Source organism: Python bivittatus, unplaced genomic scaffold (genome assembly GCF_059951505.1).
Source record: "Python bivittatus isolate LINGU-HERP-01145 unplaced genomic scaffold, Pbiv_v1 ctg000850_np1212, whole genome shotgun sequence".
Lineage (NCBI taxonomy): Eukaryota > Metazoa > Chordata > Lepidosauria > Squamata > Pythonidae > Python > Python bivittatus.
Window position 1 is genome coordinate 60,766,969 of NW_028277112.1, and position 16,143 is coordinate 60,783,111.

A 16,143-nucleotide genomic window follows, 5' to 3' on the forward strand; every position below is an offset into this window, starting at 1 on the left:
ACACACCTTAGTTTTTCTGTACCTGCCACCCACAAGTGCACTAGAAAAGGTGATATAATCCAATGAGCTTCACAGCTTAGCAATTCAAATACTTTCTCTCTTATAGTCAGATTCAGTGCTGTCAGTGGCATCATGCAAGCCTTATTTGTGAACGCTTATGAACTATTTTCTTCTCATGTTTCCAGCTAAAATAATTATTCTATATGAAGTTCTTATTTGATATGACAACATTGCCCCTCCTTTCCTCAATTTAAGCTTGCTTAACTTCCTTATTGAATAAATATTTAATGGAAGATGACTCTAAGAAGTGGTTACTCAATGTCTTTAGCTAGAAGAAAAATGATATGCAATACATATTCTGCTACTTCAGCAGGTAATTCTATGTAGAGTGGCCATATATTTCATGGTAACCTCATTAACATCAATCATTTCTGACAGTCAAAGCTAAACAGTAGCAATAGGACTATGAAACTAAGTTTCATGCCAGATATTAACTACAAAAACAACACGGACCAAGTTTCTACTCCTCCAAAAAGATTTCGCATATTTTGGAAGCAAAACACAGCCCCTATTAACTGACAGGTACCATTTGGCTAAGCTCAGCAAAAAGTTCATCAGTAAAGAAATTGTTGAAATAGCAACATTTCAGACATGCATTCATAAATTTATGGATTTATATTCTTTGGATCTAAAGCTATTTGGCAAGAATAAAAGAGTGGGGCAACAAACAGAATGCAAAAATCATGTTTTGTTGTCAGGCATGGGAGTAAGGATGGGGAAATACTGTAATCAGGGAGCTGGAAAGGAGTTACAATCTCGGAGAAAATAACATCAGGTAAATAGAATTTAAAAGAAAGAAAGAATGAGCTATTATGGAGAACAAAGAGATAGCACATGGAACTCAATGAAAGAGAAAGCAAGGAATAAGTTTTACTATTACATTTTTGCTTTTCATTTAATTTACAGGAAACCAACTGAATGCGTTAAAAATAACCATTCACAGTTCAGCCTTACAGCTCTCTTTCCACACACTGGAACAAAGTCAGATACCTGAAGTTGGTATTTTGACTGATTCAGAATTATTTCAATTATTCATTTTAATGCATTCTTGCTTGCCTTTGACGAGAACATTCAGCTTCAATAAATGCAAAAAAACAATAAGTACAAATAACAGGATTCAGAGCTGATTCAGCACTGTTAATATAAATAAGATGAAAACACAAAAGCATTGGAAAAGCTAACAACAAAAAGCCATATAATTAAATGTGGCAGCCTACTGTATTGTCAAGATTGATTATCCAAAAGTAGAATATTATTTGCATTTTACTCCTAGTTTGTAGATTTGCCTGCTCAGCTGTAAACATATGATTCCATAAGCAAACAATACTGCTAGCCTCATTCCTTTGGGTACAAAAAGTATAGTATTTGCATACTTCTTGTTAGTACCTGCACAAACAAGGATAGTTCTATCCAGCAATTTATTACAATTGTACAGTTATATTTATTCTAAACTTTCTAAGCTGTAAGGCATTTTGAAAACACTAAAGCAAAACAAACTAAATCAGCTTTGTAAGGTTTAAAAGTCTATTCTTTCATTGCATGAGCATATATGAAAGATGTTTTGGGTTTCAAATCCCATCATTTTATGGATTCTGTTCTCATGAGTCAATTTAAATATACGCCCCTGAAATACATAAGAATGAAATGTTTTTAAGAGATACTAGTTCTGCCACGAAGTTTTATTATACATTATTGAAGTAATTGCAGACAACTGATATTATATAGTTTTTATCTATTTCTTGTTCACATCTGGCAAATTTTATACCTTTGAAAATTCTTCTGAATCTTTTATGTCCAGGGACCGTGCAGCAAATTCCAGCAATTCTTCGGAGTTCTCCAGGGCATTATTACATTGACTAAGCTGATTCTAGGAAAGGAATACAAATGTGTTCAATATGCCAGCCTATTCATGAACATACTTCATATCTGGTTCACTCCTTTTCCAAATTTGTATATTCAGAAGGGAGGTCTTCAGCCCAGTGATAAAACATAGGCTTTTTATTAAAAATGTACAAGGTTGATTAATTCACATAAAAAAACCTCAGGGGATGTGTAAAAGCTCAGCAGTTGATATAAAAGTTTAAGCACAAGTCTGTGGGGACTTGTTATCAATCAGAAACAATACTGGCCTAGATGGAAAAGCAAATATTTGCAAATATCAAATACATGCAAATTTCCTATATCACATTTGCCATCTCTTTTTTCACTATATTTACCCAAACTCTTTAAAAAAAAATCTTAAAAAACACCACCCTTCTTTATCTTATTTTCTTATCTGCTAGCAGTTCATTTACAAATAATCAAGGCAACATATATTACATACCGTATACTATCACTCAATCCTATGGGGTTATTCCTATAAATTTCATTTAACTTACCAAACAACAATTCTAGTCCAAAACTTGGGTAAAGATTTATCTTCTGCTCTGACATATCATCATTTAGGAGATTATGACAAAGCTAGCACCTTTCAATTCAATCCCATATGGTTTTTAGCTACAGTGGTACCTCGGGATACAAACTTAATCCATTCCGTGACTCTGGGCGTATCCCGAGTTGGTCGTAACCCGAAGGAAATTTCCCCATAGGGTTCAATGTAAATCCGGTTAATCCATTCCGCCCTCCGAATTTGGTCGCACCCCGAAGCAAATTTTCCCATAAGGTTCAATGTAATTACCGTTAATCCATTCTGGCGTCCGCGGACCACGTGTCAGGGGCGCGAAAACGGCCGGGCGCGGTGCAAAAACGGCCGGGCGCGGCGCAAAAACGGCCGGGCGCGGCACGAAAATGGCCGGGCGCGGCGCGAAAACGGCTGGGCATGGCGCGGTGCGGCGGAAAAATGGCCGCGGACCACGTCAGGGGTGGAAAAATGGCCGCGGACCACGTGTCAGGGCGGAAAAATGACCGTACCCCGAGGCGGAGTTCGCACATCAAGGTAATTTTTGCGGCCGGAGCTGGTCGTAACCCGAAAAGTTCGTTAGTAGAGGCGTTCGTATCCCGAGGTACCACTGTATTCTAGATTCCAAGCAAACAACTTTCTTAATCTGTGGAAACTGTATTTGTCTAATCCTAAATTTAATCACTGATTTTTGTTCATTTGTTTACAGTAAATAAATGTGATCAAGTAATGGCAACTATTTAAAACAGTGATTTGTTAGGACTTTAAGAAAGCTTTCCAATAGACATACAATATTACAGTTTAATTCAACCCTTGACAGGAATTCTTCTGTTTATATCTGAAAGCCTGAAGCCCAAAAAAGGGGAAAATTATTTTTGTCATCTCCCTCACCCTTAGGAAATTTCCCCTACTGTGCAACCATGAACTTGGGGACCACCCCTTTTTTCAAGTATCAATTAGGCAACAATCTCAAACTTTTTTATTGATGATCTCATTACACCAACATTTTAGTATTCTATTTAAAAAAACCCCAAAAACCTCACAATAGAGTGATATGCATAAAAACATTCCAGATAAATCACTTAGTAAGTATCAAGTACTTTGAAAGCTGCTTGGTTTGTACTTCTATTTTTAAGGCAGTGTGTAGGGTTTTTTTTCTTTAAGGAATATTCTCCATTTTTGAATAAACACAATTCAGTCAAGCCTAGAAATGCTGAAGATCATTATTATTTCTAGCATTCAATACATTAAGACACAGACAACTATTCATTGGCATTGACTGGCTTTAATTGGCTGTTAATCAAATCATTCAAAATATAGGCTGGATACTACCTTTGCAATGTTTAAAACATCTCATCTTAAAGTTTCTTGAGTTTTATTGTGTTGGTGTTTCCACCCCCTTATGTTGTCCTGGATGCAGTGGCTGTATTACTTCTAAGGTTTGGAGGATATTATCTGCTCACTGACACTTTAGCCATACAGTATTAAAGAGTTCAGTGCTCAATATAGCTTCAATAAAACAGGTTTCCAATACTGTATCCTTAAGATTTTTGTTGGGTTATTAACCTATTATTTCAACCTTTTTACTGCATTACATAGTTAAACATACCAAAAGTTTCACTATGTGACAAATGATGTAAGTGGCTTACAAAACAACTGATTTTGCCATGGCCTTACATGCAAGAAGGAAGGCCAATCCAGAATGTTAACTGTTTTCAGTTTTCATTTTGAGTTCAACAATAAATAGAAATATTGTAGAAATTACAGGTAGTCCTTGGTTAATGGACTTCAGGGTTAGGGTTAGGGTTAGGGTTAATTACCCCAGCGACTTGTGGCCTTCCCTGATGGCCTCCTCATTGCCTTTCTGGGAAAGCTGGCAGAGAAGGTTGCAAACGGCGATCACATGATCACAGGGCACTTGGCAATTGTTTGTAAGGCAAACTGGTTGCCAAGGTCCCAGATCGCAATCATGTGACTGTGGGGGTGTTGAGACAGCTGGAACTCCAAGGACCGATTGTTATCACAATTCGTTCAGTGCCATCGTAACTTCAAATGGTCACTGAATGAATGGTCATCGGTTGAGGACTACCTGTACATAGAAATATTTAAGTAATAAACTATTTCTTTTAATCAGTAAAATTCTCCTACAAGAACTTAAGAAAATATACTACGAAGTTATTATATAACTAATTACCTGAAGTTCCTGGATTTTTTGTGCTTGTTCTTGCTTGATGTTAGTTGTCATGATTTCCTTCATTTCATCAAGTATTGAGTATAAGCCATCAAATTCCTCTTCCAACTCAGAAATAACACTGGAAGAATTAGCCTGTGAAAAGATTTTAGCGCTTTATAAACATCACTGTCATTTTACATACTTACTCAACACAAATTGTAAATAAAAGTCACATGGTTTAACGATACACTGCATTTACTAAACAGAATAGTAAAGTTAATATTATATATTAGCATTCACATATAAGACTTGACCTACTCCTTTAGTAATCTTTATCAAATGTAAGACATGAACTTGCTATGCAAGCAAATATTCAACCTAGCAAATTAATTGTTTAGCACCTATCTTAAAATAAACTAGGGTTTATTTGCTATACTTTATCTGCTACACTTTGTAGTGGTATTTATTATATGGTTATAACTAGGCAAAATACAGGCACAGTTCAAAAGTTTACAAACATACATTAATAAAAGCACCTAACAAATTTAAGAGCACTTAAGAATATTTTAAATCCATCATTTATAAATCTAACGTTTTTTATCCTGACCTGCAAGGAGTGTTAGGATAGGCCACATGAAATCACTTCATCTCAGTTTAAAAATTTCATCATGGTACCATACAGAGCTGATTAATATTGAACAGATACCTCATCATTTTTATATCAAATAACACAGATGTATATCAAGTCAGTTTCCCCAACAAAATCTACAAAAATTACTCAGGCAGCATGGTTCTAGTGCACTTCACAGAACAGTATTGGCAAGACATGCAATCTTCGCTAAAGCAGAGGACTAATATTGCTGCTGCTACTATATGCACTATTAGGCAGCCGCTACGCAACCAGGGCAATAAATCATCCCAATTCTTGCAAGTTTTGCTATGCCTGCGGCAAAGCATCACAAGATTTGCTCTCCCCACATGACTAAGCCTCAGTATTGCTAACTATATAGACGTGTCATGGCCTGGCAGTGGAATGCCAGACAAGATAACCGCTACCAATATTTTGACAACTGTGGAAGGAGGGGGTACCATCAATTCAGCAGCTGTAGCTCTGACAGACAGGACAGGGGAGGGCCTTTATTCTACACTCTTTCCATCTGAAATAATTATTTAAGGAACAGAGGCCAAATGATAGTCTGTAACTATGGAATAGTGTAATTTTTTCCTTTATGGCAGTTAGCCATATCAGATTCATAAATCAATGCCTGCAATTAATTTTGTTTTAATTGGTTTTTATTTATAACATACACTGATAAGGAATTAACAGAATGTTCCCTGGCTTCTCGGTTACCCTACTGGCTTTCTATACGCTACTAAACACATACGACTAGGCTTTGTTACATTCCCAGCAGAGAAGTACAGTGGTCTAACAGCAAAGGTACACACTTCAATTTTGTCTCCACATTTCCACGTGTTCTTTTGCACAATGTATGAGGTGTATGTTTGCTTGCACCATATCAACAACAGAAATAAGCTGACTAGCCTTACCAGAGTGGAACTTCATTCTCCCCATTAGCCTGCTTTGCTTCTATGATAGATATTTGTGTCCAATATGAAAATGTGGTGAAATAGTAGAAAAGAAATAATACACTCTACGCCACTACTATACTAGCAACTTCCTTTGCTTAGTGGTAATGCATTCTTTTCAATGCCCAGAGTAGCAAAGTAACAGTTGCTGAAGGATAGGCTGAGCACTCCACCTCACTTCTACTAGCCATTTCAACTTAGTCATAATCCTGGTCACCTTTGGGGATGAGGAGAGTGGCTAAAATCAAGGCAACAATGTTATATAAAGCATTCAAGCACATTCTTTGGAGTTACGGTAACATTTCATCTTGATTTCATAAAAGTCCCTAGACAAAGTATTTTTCTTGTATCTGTGCTATTCACATAAAATGTGTGTGCATAATTTGTTTAAAGACACATGGGTGATAGGATTTAATGCCCACTCTTTAATTTTCTGTGATGTCAAAAGAAGCTCCCTTCCACCTCAGTCTAGCCTTGCCTAGGAGGGGGAGGGGTGGTTCAGCACCACCCATTCATTTTTAAAAATTCTTTTCCAATTAGAATCCCTCTCCCCTTTCCTTGCTGGAGTGGGCAGAAAGATCAGTCATTCATCTATACTATTTCAGATTACTATTAAAGAAACTTCAATCAGTTTACAAGGATCCCAACATACCTGTACCCCTTCCAAAATATGGTTTAAAGTTTCAATAAAGTTCTGGATTTCATCATTTTTATGTGCCAATGTGGAGATAATTCTTTGCAAAGCTTCCTAAAAACAGAACACATTCATCAAAATACATATATTAATTTTATTAGAATCAGAAGAATAAATTCAACAAAATAGACAAATATTTTCATATTTATTTATGTAAATGGATGTAGATCAAAGAAGATGGGGAAAAAGAAAAATGGTGTAATTTACAATAATTAAAAGAGATTAAAAAAACATACAAGCAGCAACATTTAAAGCACAACAAAAGTCCACATAATAAGTCAAACCTGGCAAAGAATAAAATGTTACAAAATTTATTGAGATTCTGTACAGAGATTGATGGTGTGGGAAGGCCACGGAACAAGGCAGCCAACAGGTTTTTGAGAGAGGTATTAAAAAGTTTCGCCTGGGCAGATCCACTAGTCTCTAATGGTCATAACTATACAGTAGCTTGGAATTTTGTGACCTACTTGGATATTTCAATTCAGTGATCTTGCAGCAGCTGATCCTGATAGCCTGCTAATCAGTGGTTCAATAAGATCACAATGCCAAGTAAGAGATAAGGGACAGTCCAGCAACATGTGTAGTACCAACTTAACTTTGTTGTCTGAGCACATGCAAAGATGAACCTGATAAGAAATATTGTGATATCTATCTCTAGTGATAATTGAGGGCAGGGCATCCAATTGCCCAATGTGAATGCCCTTCTATGTGAGGCATAAAGGATATATAAAAGTATCTCCGTGTGTAAAAAGAAGCACACAGTAATAACAAACATAACTTGGCAGAGTTTTTAGTCCATACTAAAAAGACAAGTTCTCAAGTTGTCAAAACAAACCAATGGGGAAGAAATACTTCCTTTTATAATCTACATAACACCCAGTAGGTATACCCTGTGCTCTTTATTATGCATTCATCATTAAGAAATGTATTTCGTTTCAACAGGTGTACTTCTTAAGTCCACATTAGTAAGTATTTTGTTTTGCAAAATGTTTTGTTGCAACGATCTAAAATTTCACTCCAAATGTACCAAAGACAAATCTATTTATAAATGCAGGCTAAACTTTAGAAAGTTATTTCTAAGTATTTATTCATTAAAATAATGTTTACTTTGAAACCAGAAGGTTATTGAAGTCTACTAGATATGCTTAGCGCTGATTGGCCTTCATTATCCAAGGTGGAGAAAACCTCCAATAGAGACTTGCAAGAAGCAAACTGGAGTGCGTCTCACACTCTCAAATTCTATACAAATTATAGCAACTATATGCAATTCTCAAGTTTTCAGACTGCCTGCACCTCCAACCTGATTCAATATTTTTATTTTTTCAAATTATTTTTGTATATGTGCCTTATACATTTTTCATTACTGAAAAATTAACCAGTCAGGAAATTTCTGCTCTTTTTCTCATTACTGCATTATGTAGGAGACCTGCAAGTTCAAACGTGTATTGAACCATGTATTAATTTTGACAGGTGAAGTTATACAGTAGCTTTCCTTAGCCTGGCACTCCTCTAATGTTAGGACTGCCTTTGGCCATGGCACATAGAATTCCAGCCCTAATACAACTGGAGGGTGCTACATTGGGGAAAGCTGCTGTACAGGATTCTGTGATAATTACCAGCAACTGTAACACTGACTTGTTCATGCAGTCTGCCAATCTTATCCAAATGCAGATTATATCCTAAATCACATCTATAAGCCAGCTTTATTATATGACAAAGAATTTTTTCTTACTCAGCTACATCAATGCCTTTTAAGCAAAAACATGAAAGAGGTTTGGGCATGATATACCAAATCTGGAACATTACCTTGATATCTTTCATTTAAGACAATTTGTATTAAAAGTTCAAATAATGTTCAATGGGTCCAAACCGACTTACCATTAGACACAAATAGAATACAATTAAAATGGACTGAAGAGCTTAAAGGTGGTATAACCAGGCTGTTGAACATCTTAGAGCATAAACCCCTAAAGGCTAATCTAGTAAATGGTCCACAGAGTGATTCACCTGCTTCCTTTGACAAACTGGTTGCAATGCCAATAAAGGTTTGAATTTGAATTTGACAAACTGGTTATGATATTAAAAGACTGCCTCTCCATAGACTTAGGATATCTGAACATGAAGAATGGAATTATTGGTATGATGGGGAAAGTGTTAAAAAAAGAGTTAATAAAGTGTTATATTCAAGATAGGGAAAGCAAGGGGAAGATAATACCAGCCTTATACTTAAGGAAAAAGTGAAACGGAGAAGGTCCTTTGATCCCCGTTGATAGAAACCTCACAAAGGAAAGACAGTACAACTTTCTGGACTACAGTATTGTATCTGGAACCATGATGGGTACTAGTGGAATTAGCATCTGCTACATCTCAGCTACCAAGTGGGAGTGCCATTTCTTTGCTATGGTGTAACTAAGGTAGGGATTGGGACAACAGAGCAGGAGATTCAGAATTGTCCACAATAGAGTCTGATAACAGAATCAGATGTAGTTTGTCTCATTAAAGGCTTTAAAAATGGAAAAGCCTCAGGATCAGGTTCATCCCAGCAGAACTACTGATAACCAATTCTGAATGATAGAGGATACTATTAGCTTAGACCAAGCAGTTGGTCTGAGGCAATAATTGTTCTGATATAATAGGCTGTAAGGCAGAATCACCATATTAGCATCCCAAGTTTTCTTTCTTTAACTGGTAAATTATATGCCATGCATTTGAAAACCATGCTGATGAACTGGATAAGGGCAGAACAAATAGGCTTTCAGGGGTGCACAGTGGTGTGCAAAAGGCACATGAGTTGGGGAGGGTGTATGGTGGTGCACGAGACATGCCATGCAGGTCAGGGAGAGTGCGCGAGTGGCCAGCATGGCACAAGGGGCTGGGGAGGGTGTGCGGGTAGGGGAGACTTACTCCAACAACTTGCAATCTTCCCTGGCAGCTTCCCTTTTGACTTTCTGGGGAAGCCGGCAGGGAAGGCTGCAAATGGTGATCACGTGATCATGGGGCACTTGGCAACCAGTCGTAAGTGTGAACAGGTTGCCAAGCTCCCAGACTGCGATCACATGACTGTGGGGGTGCTGGGATGGCTCTGCAACTTCAAGGACCAGTCATAAGTCTCCTTTTTCAGCACCGTCGTAACTTCGAATGGTTGCTGAACGAATGGTCATAAGTTGAGGATTACCTGTATCCCATGTGTTGATCTTAAATTTGCTTTTTATTCCATCTTAATATTTATTTATTTATTTAATTTATTCGGCTTGTATGCCGCCCATCTCCCCCACGGGTGACTCTGGGTGGCTCACAATAAAAACGAAGAAATACAATTCTCTCCAAGATGGCTAAAAACTATAAATAATTTAAAAACATATTAAAAATACCGTAAAAAAGCTCCTCTAATTTTGGCCCTATAAAAATCTGTAAGATGCTGGAGGGGGGGCAACCCATCATCCCACCAGCCATCTCCACAGGTGCGGGCCCCCCTCTGGCCCCCAGGCCTTCTGGCAAAGCCAGGATTTAATACCTTTCCTGAAGGCCATGAGGGAGGGGGCACACCAGACCTCAGGAGGCAGGATGTTCCATAGGGCGGGCGCTACAGCAGAAAAGGCTCTCTGCCTAGACCCCCCAATCGAAATTCCCTGACCGGTGGGGTCTGCAACCTGCCCCTTCTGCTGGACCGAGTGGGACGGGCTGAAGTGACCAGGGCGAGGCGGTTCCTCAGATAACCTGGTCCCGTGCCATGAAGGGCTTTAAAGGTGATAACCAACACCTTGAATTGGACCCAGAAACAAACTGGTAACCAATGCAGCTCGCGCAACAGCGGTGTTATATGTGCCCTCCTAGGGGCATTAAGAACTGTCCACGCCGCCACATTCTGCACCAGCTGTAGCTTCCGGATACTCTTCAAGGGTAGCCCCATGTAAAGCGCATTACAGTAGTCCAACCCAGAGGTGACCAGGGCATGAGTGACCGTGCGGAGGTCCCCCTGATCCAGGAAGGGGCGTAACTGCCGCACGACATGAAGTTGTGCAAAAGGCCTCCTGGCCACGACTGCCACCTGCTCTTCGAACAGGAGTCGTGAGTCCAGGAGAACCCCCAAATTACGCACCGGGTCTGTCTGGGGTAGTGCAACCCCGTCAAGAACCAAAGATGACAAAGTCCTAGATCTTGAGGCTCCCCGTATCCACAGCCACTCCGTCTTAGCTCCATTCAGCTGAAGCCTGAAATATAGCAATTATGGTAAAACATGCAACAATGTCCATGTATAGAAGGTTGATTTTCTTGATAAAGCATCTCTCACAATGATCTCCTTGAAGGCCTATTGCAAAGGATGAAGAAGTTTTCACTCTATTGCAGAAATTTTCAGGTTATGGCATTCCTAGCAATTCCCTAACTGTGCATGGTAGTGCCCTGGGGTGCTGCAGCAAAGTTACTAACAGTTCGTTTATTTTGCTGTAAGTAGCAAAATACCCCATGGCACCCATGTGAGTTTGCTGCAACATACCTGTTTGAGACACTGCTGTTGTTTAGAAAATTAACTATAAGCCTAACATTCTAATACACAGAATTATGATGATACCATACTTTTTTTTTTAAAGCCATATTTTTATCTTCTCCTATATTTAATTAGTCCTGGCCTTAGAGTGTACTATACTTTTACATTCTATTCAGTCTCAAACTTTATATAATGTATACTGCTTATTTCATTTAGATCACATTGTCTCAGCTTGGCAATCAGACTCTAGCTAAATAGTATGGCTAATGGTCTATGGTTAAACTTTAAATCCTATAGACATTTATAGGCTGAGAGGTCTTTCATTTTGATTACAGTCCTTACAACATAGAAATAATTTCATATTTACATACAGAAAGGCAACATCTAGTTTGAAGATAAAAGTTTCTGTTGAAAGATGCCAAAAACATTCATTGTATTGTCTTAAATTACAACAATATTGTGTTGTTTTCACTTAACAACTATCTCACTATACAAGTTTAAAAATGATTCTTTAGACTAGAAGGTGAAGTTTATCAAATGAAGACAGATTTTTAAAGTTAATAATGTTATTGTGTATCATAGATGTAACTCCTACATTACCTATTATTTAGGTTGCAAAGCAATAGTTATCTTCAACATTTTAAATCCATACTGTGAACCTAAACTCAGATAGCTTGCAATGACCTCTGTTATCCAGTTCATTCAGCGGTATTTTGCTAACTGGATCACCATTATTTTAATTAATTTAAAAGATACTAAGTTGAAACTCACAGAAGTTTAATTGGAGGAATAAAAAAAAGGAAGCTTTGCAATTAATGGATTAATGAAAACTACCATTCTGCCCAGATTTTCCTGATCATGAAGATGAGCAATAATTATGTATCGTTCTGTTTATACACAAAACAAAACCCTGAAACACTTCCAGACATATGACAGAAATCTTAATCAAGATAAAACAAAAAACAAAAAAACACTGGGAAGAATTACAAACTGATTAAAAAAAACTATTACTTTTAAAAGCAACATCTGCATATTGTTATGGAACTAGAAGGAAATAATTTCTGTGTGTAGCAGCTGTTAGACTTTGTTTATTTAAGCAATAAATTAACAGGTATGCTGTAGTGAATGGCATTTTTTTTTTTTTTTACCATTGAGAGGAAGGAAATGCCATTGAATGCAGAATGTTATAAGAATTGTATTCTCCACTACCACCGAAGATAGTAGTCACAAAAGGTGATTTACAATGTTGAACTTTTTTTGCACACACATTAGAATTGTGTTTACACTTTAGGAACACAGTCATGATCAAGGAAAAAACTGAACTCAGTTACATAAGTGAAACCTTACAAAGTATCTAATACTGGATACTTCAAATGAACAGTCTCAATATATGTAGTGTGTTATTTATTTATTTAATTTGTTAAACTTGTCCCCGTCCATCTCCCCCCAGTGGGGGACTATGGGCGGCTCACAACATATTAAAACAATAAATAGATATACAATTAAAAGTAATAACAGCACATGTTTACAGAAATAAAAGGGGGGAAAATGGAACCTATTCCTGTTATAATGGAACCTATTCCTGTTCCCAACTCATGTCAGACAGTGAGAGACAAGATTAGCAAAGTAATTTACAAATGATTTCTTAATACTGTTAATGAGTTCCAAAACACTCATGCACTGAAGAATTAATACAGAATGACAAATTGATAACTAAACAGCTGGATTTTCCAGGGTTCCCTCCTCCTATTCACTAAAAGTCCAATCCATACTAATGAATTTACTATGCATGAAAAATTTTCATACTGTATTGTAAAAGAAGACCAAATGGAAAAATAGTTGTTCATTTTTCCTTTCTTCAAAATTAAAACAATATTTCACCAAGTGTTTTAAAAATCTATGTAAAAATGCACAGAACATGCACAAGCTAGCTATTTAGAATATAAAGGTTCTATCTGGGTTCCACCTTACCTAAAAGTCATGTGTTTGACATTGCAAACAACTAGGATATTGTTAGGCAATAGACACTTACATTAGAAATGCACTTGACTGATAAAATGTGCATGCGAAAGGTTTTTTCTTCTGTTTCGGTCCATGTGTCTCTAATTTGACAATGCAAAATTATGCTGAGGTAATACTCAAGTATTCAAGATCTTTAATATTCAATTAGGACCATTTCCTACCTAAACTACCACACCAGGTTTTGTGAGATTAAAATATGGAAATGGAGTTTCTACAGGTAGTATACAAGTGCAGTAAAAAAATAAAGTTCCTTTAATTGTATTGTGATTTATGTGCAAATAAATTCCTTTGGGACTTAACTGTATGTCAGCTAGCTTTAAAACATCTTGTACATCAGATTAGCATCACTGCCACCAAGCAATGTACAATTTGTGGAGTCCATTCAGGTTTTACTGGAATACAGTATCTCAATTATAAATAAATTTTATTTGCTTCTTTTCCACTATACTTAAGGAAAGCTCCTTTTATCTTATCTGGAAAGTGAAGAAAGGCAAGGAAAGACTGGCAGTTAACAGAGAAATCACACTACGATTCATGGAACTTGTTTTTACAAAAGAACCAGCAACTCCCAGGCACCTTTTTACAATCTGACCTCTCTAAGAAGCGGCTGATCCCATGCCCACCATCACCCCGTCACCAGGGAAACTGGAGTGGCCCACGCCCAGAAAGCAGAATTACAGTCTAACTAACACACCCAGACCAGAGAAAGCAGTGTCATGCTGCCTGGGGATAATAGGAGCTGCAGTCTAACCCTTCTGAAAAGCGGCTGCTTCGGAGGTCCCAATCCCCCCCCCCCAAAAGCACCCAGAAGCGAGGTCTCAATGAATGAAGTCTCCCGGGCGCCCCAAGGCGCGGCATCGCTGGTCCCTGGGGGCGCGCGCGAAGGGCCCCGTCTGCTACAGACACCGCTGCCCTCCAGGTAGGGGCCACCCACGACGAGTCGCCTCGCGCGAGCAAGAGGGAGGGGGCGGGAGGGAGCAGCCGCGAGGCGGCTCGAGACCCTCGGAAGGCAACGACTTTCTTCGCTGGGGAAAGGCCCACTCGACTCACGACCCACCTCTCGGCCTCCTCCTCCTCCTCCTCCTCCTCCTCCTCCTCCTCTCGGGCCCCGCTGTTTTTCGTCCTGCGGCGGACCAAAGGAGGGATGAAGCGGGACCCTCAGCCCGCCCCCCGCCGCCCCTCGGCTCCCCCCACTTACTTTCTGCGCCTCCATGGCGAGGCCGGTTCCAGGCAGGTGAGGGAGGGAGGAGGGAGCGAGCGAGCGACGGCTGAGGGGGAGCGTCGCCGCGACGACTCACCCACCAATCAAACGGCCGCCGCTCTCCAAGCCCAGCGCCGGAGCAGCAGCAGCAGCAGCAGCGGCGGCGGCGGGAAAGCCCCGCCTCCTTCCCCTTCACTCGCTCTGTGTGCGCATGCGCGCTGAGTCTGGCTGGTCCCCGGGAGACTCTAGTGAGCCTGCGTGATTGAGCCCGTTGAGCGCCGCCCGCGGACTTCGCCTCCCTGCTGCGCGGGCGGGGCCCAGACAGACGGCGAGAGGTGGGGCCGGCTAACCTGCCTGGCGGTGCGAAGGGGTCACACCCGATGTGCTCTCGCAGGCGTGTCTGCCTGCTTCTGGCCCAGGGGACTGTGGCACCAGGATGCATGCGGAGAAGCGCAGGGCGGCTGTCCGCAGCGTGGCTGGTAATGTTCTCAGCGCCAAGATTGGTTAGGCAACTGGCCGTGCTGCCTGGGGCTGAGCGGGGATCTGGGACCCACCTTTCCCCACAATTGGACGAGGCTTGCAGGATCTTTGCTGCAGAAGAACCTCGTTATGCGATCGCTGCAAGCGTTTCTTCCACGCGTAAATGGCGCGGAATGGTAATGCTGTGGGTCTCTATTTATGCTTCTTCGATATTTTTTCCTGATGACTGATTCTGGAGAAACTGAGCGCTTGCACAGCCTTTGGGGCCATTTCAGTTGATCCCGACAAAGGTACTTCAGAAGAACACAATGGGAAATCACTTCCGTGATGCTGCAGTGACCAGAAGTTAGTTTCAGTGAAGAGAGTCTTTGCTTTTTCTATAAGGCTATTGCCCAACAATACTGTAGAAGGTTTTTTTCCTCATAGTCCAACCCAGCTTTTTGTGTATATACGTGCAAATAAAGGAGCTGTCACAAAGCCAGTATTAATGTGGGATCTTACTTCAAGGAAACAAAGTGTAGAGCAAAATATTTGCACCGTTGGAGTTCCCAGTACTGTACTTGGAGAATGTTGGCTTAACAAGAGGCAGAGGATGAGATGGTTAGATAGCATCACTGAAGCAATGAGCATGAAACTGAGCAAACTCAGGGAGGCAGTGAAGGACAGGAAGGCCTGGCGCAATATGGTTCATGGGGTCACGAAGAGTCGGACACGACTTAACGACTTTTAACCAGCAGCTGCCTCATATAGGATCAGGCCAGGCACACCTCATCAACAGTGGGAGGAAGAAGTTGGCGGAGGTCAGCAGGGTGCGGCAGGGCTGGCGGAGTGCGGGGTGGCAGAGGCAGCTGGGGCTTTGCACTGGGGTGGCTGGCTGCAGTGTGAGATTTCTGTCACTAAGTGATGTGATCATGTGATATCACACTTTATGACCACATCGCTTAGCGATGGAAATTCCAGTCCCAATTACCGCTGTTAACCGAGGACAACCTATACAGATGGTGTGTATATAGCATATGAACAGATACACCACACATTGTAT

At 39.9% G+C, this 16,143-nt stretch overlaps 1 protein-coding gene across 9 annotated transcripts in view; it reads right to left on the reverse strand.

The window, feature by feature from the left end:
• The window catches only part of FSD1L (fibronectin type III and SPRY domain containing 1 like), a 37,056-nt gene extending 22,258 nt beyond the window's left edge, over window positions 1-14,798 (reverse strand). For 3 of the 9 annotated variants that reach the window (XM_088130499.1, XM_088130498.1, XM_088130495.1), the window contains exons 1-4: window positions 14,619-14,798; window positions 6,871-6,966; window positions 4,653-4,784; window positions 1,826-1,927 (exon numbers count right to left, since the gene is read on the reverse strand). In XM_088130499.1, the coding sequence (XP_087986625.1) occupies window positions 1,826-1,927; window positions 4,653-4,784; window positions 6,871-6,966; window positions 14,619-14,633 (345 nt within the window). In that variant the 5' untranslated portion in view covers window positions 14,634-14,798. Of the gene's footprint in view, window positions 1-1,825; window positions 1,928-4,652; window positions 4,785-6,870; window positions 6,967-13,430; window positions 13,598-13,720; window positions 13,894-14,618 lie in introns of those variants that run through there. The other 6 variants (XM_088130497.1, XM_088130496.1, XM_088130494.1 and 3 more) reach the window with 3 other exon arrangements.
• Between the last annotated feature and the right edge of the window lie 1,345 nt (window positions 14,799-16,143).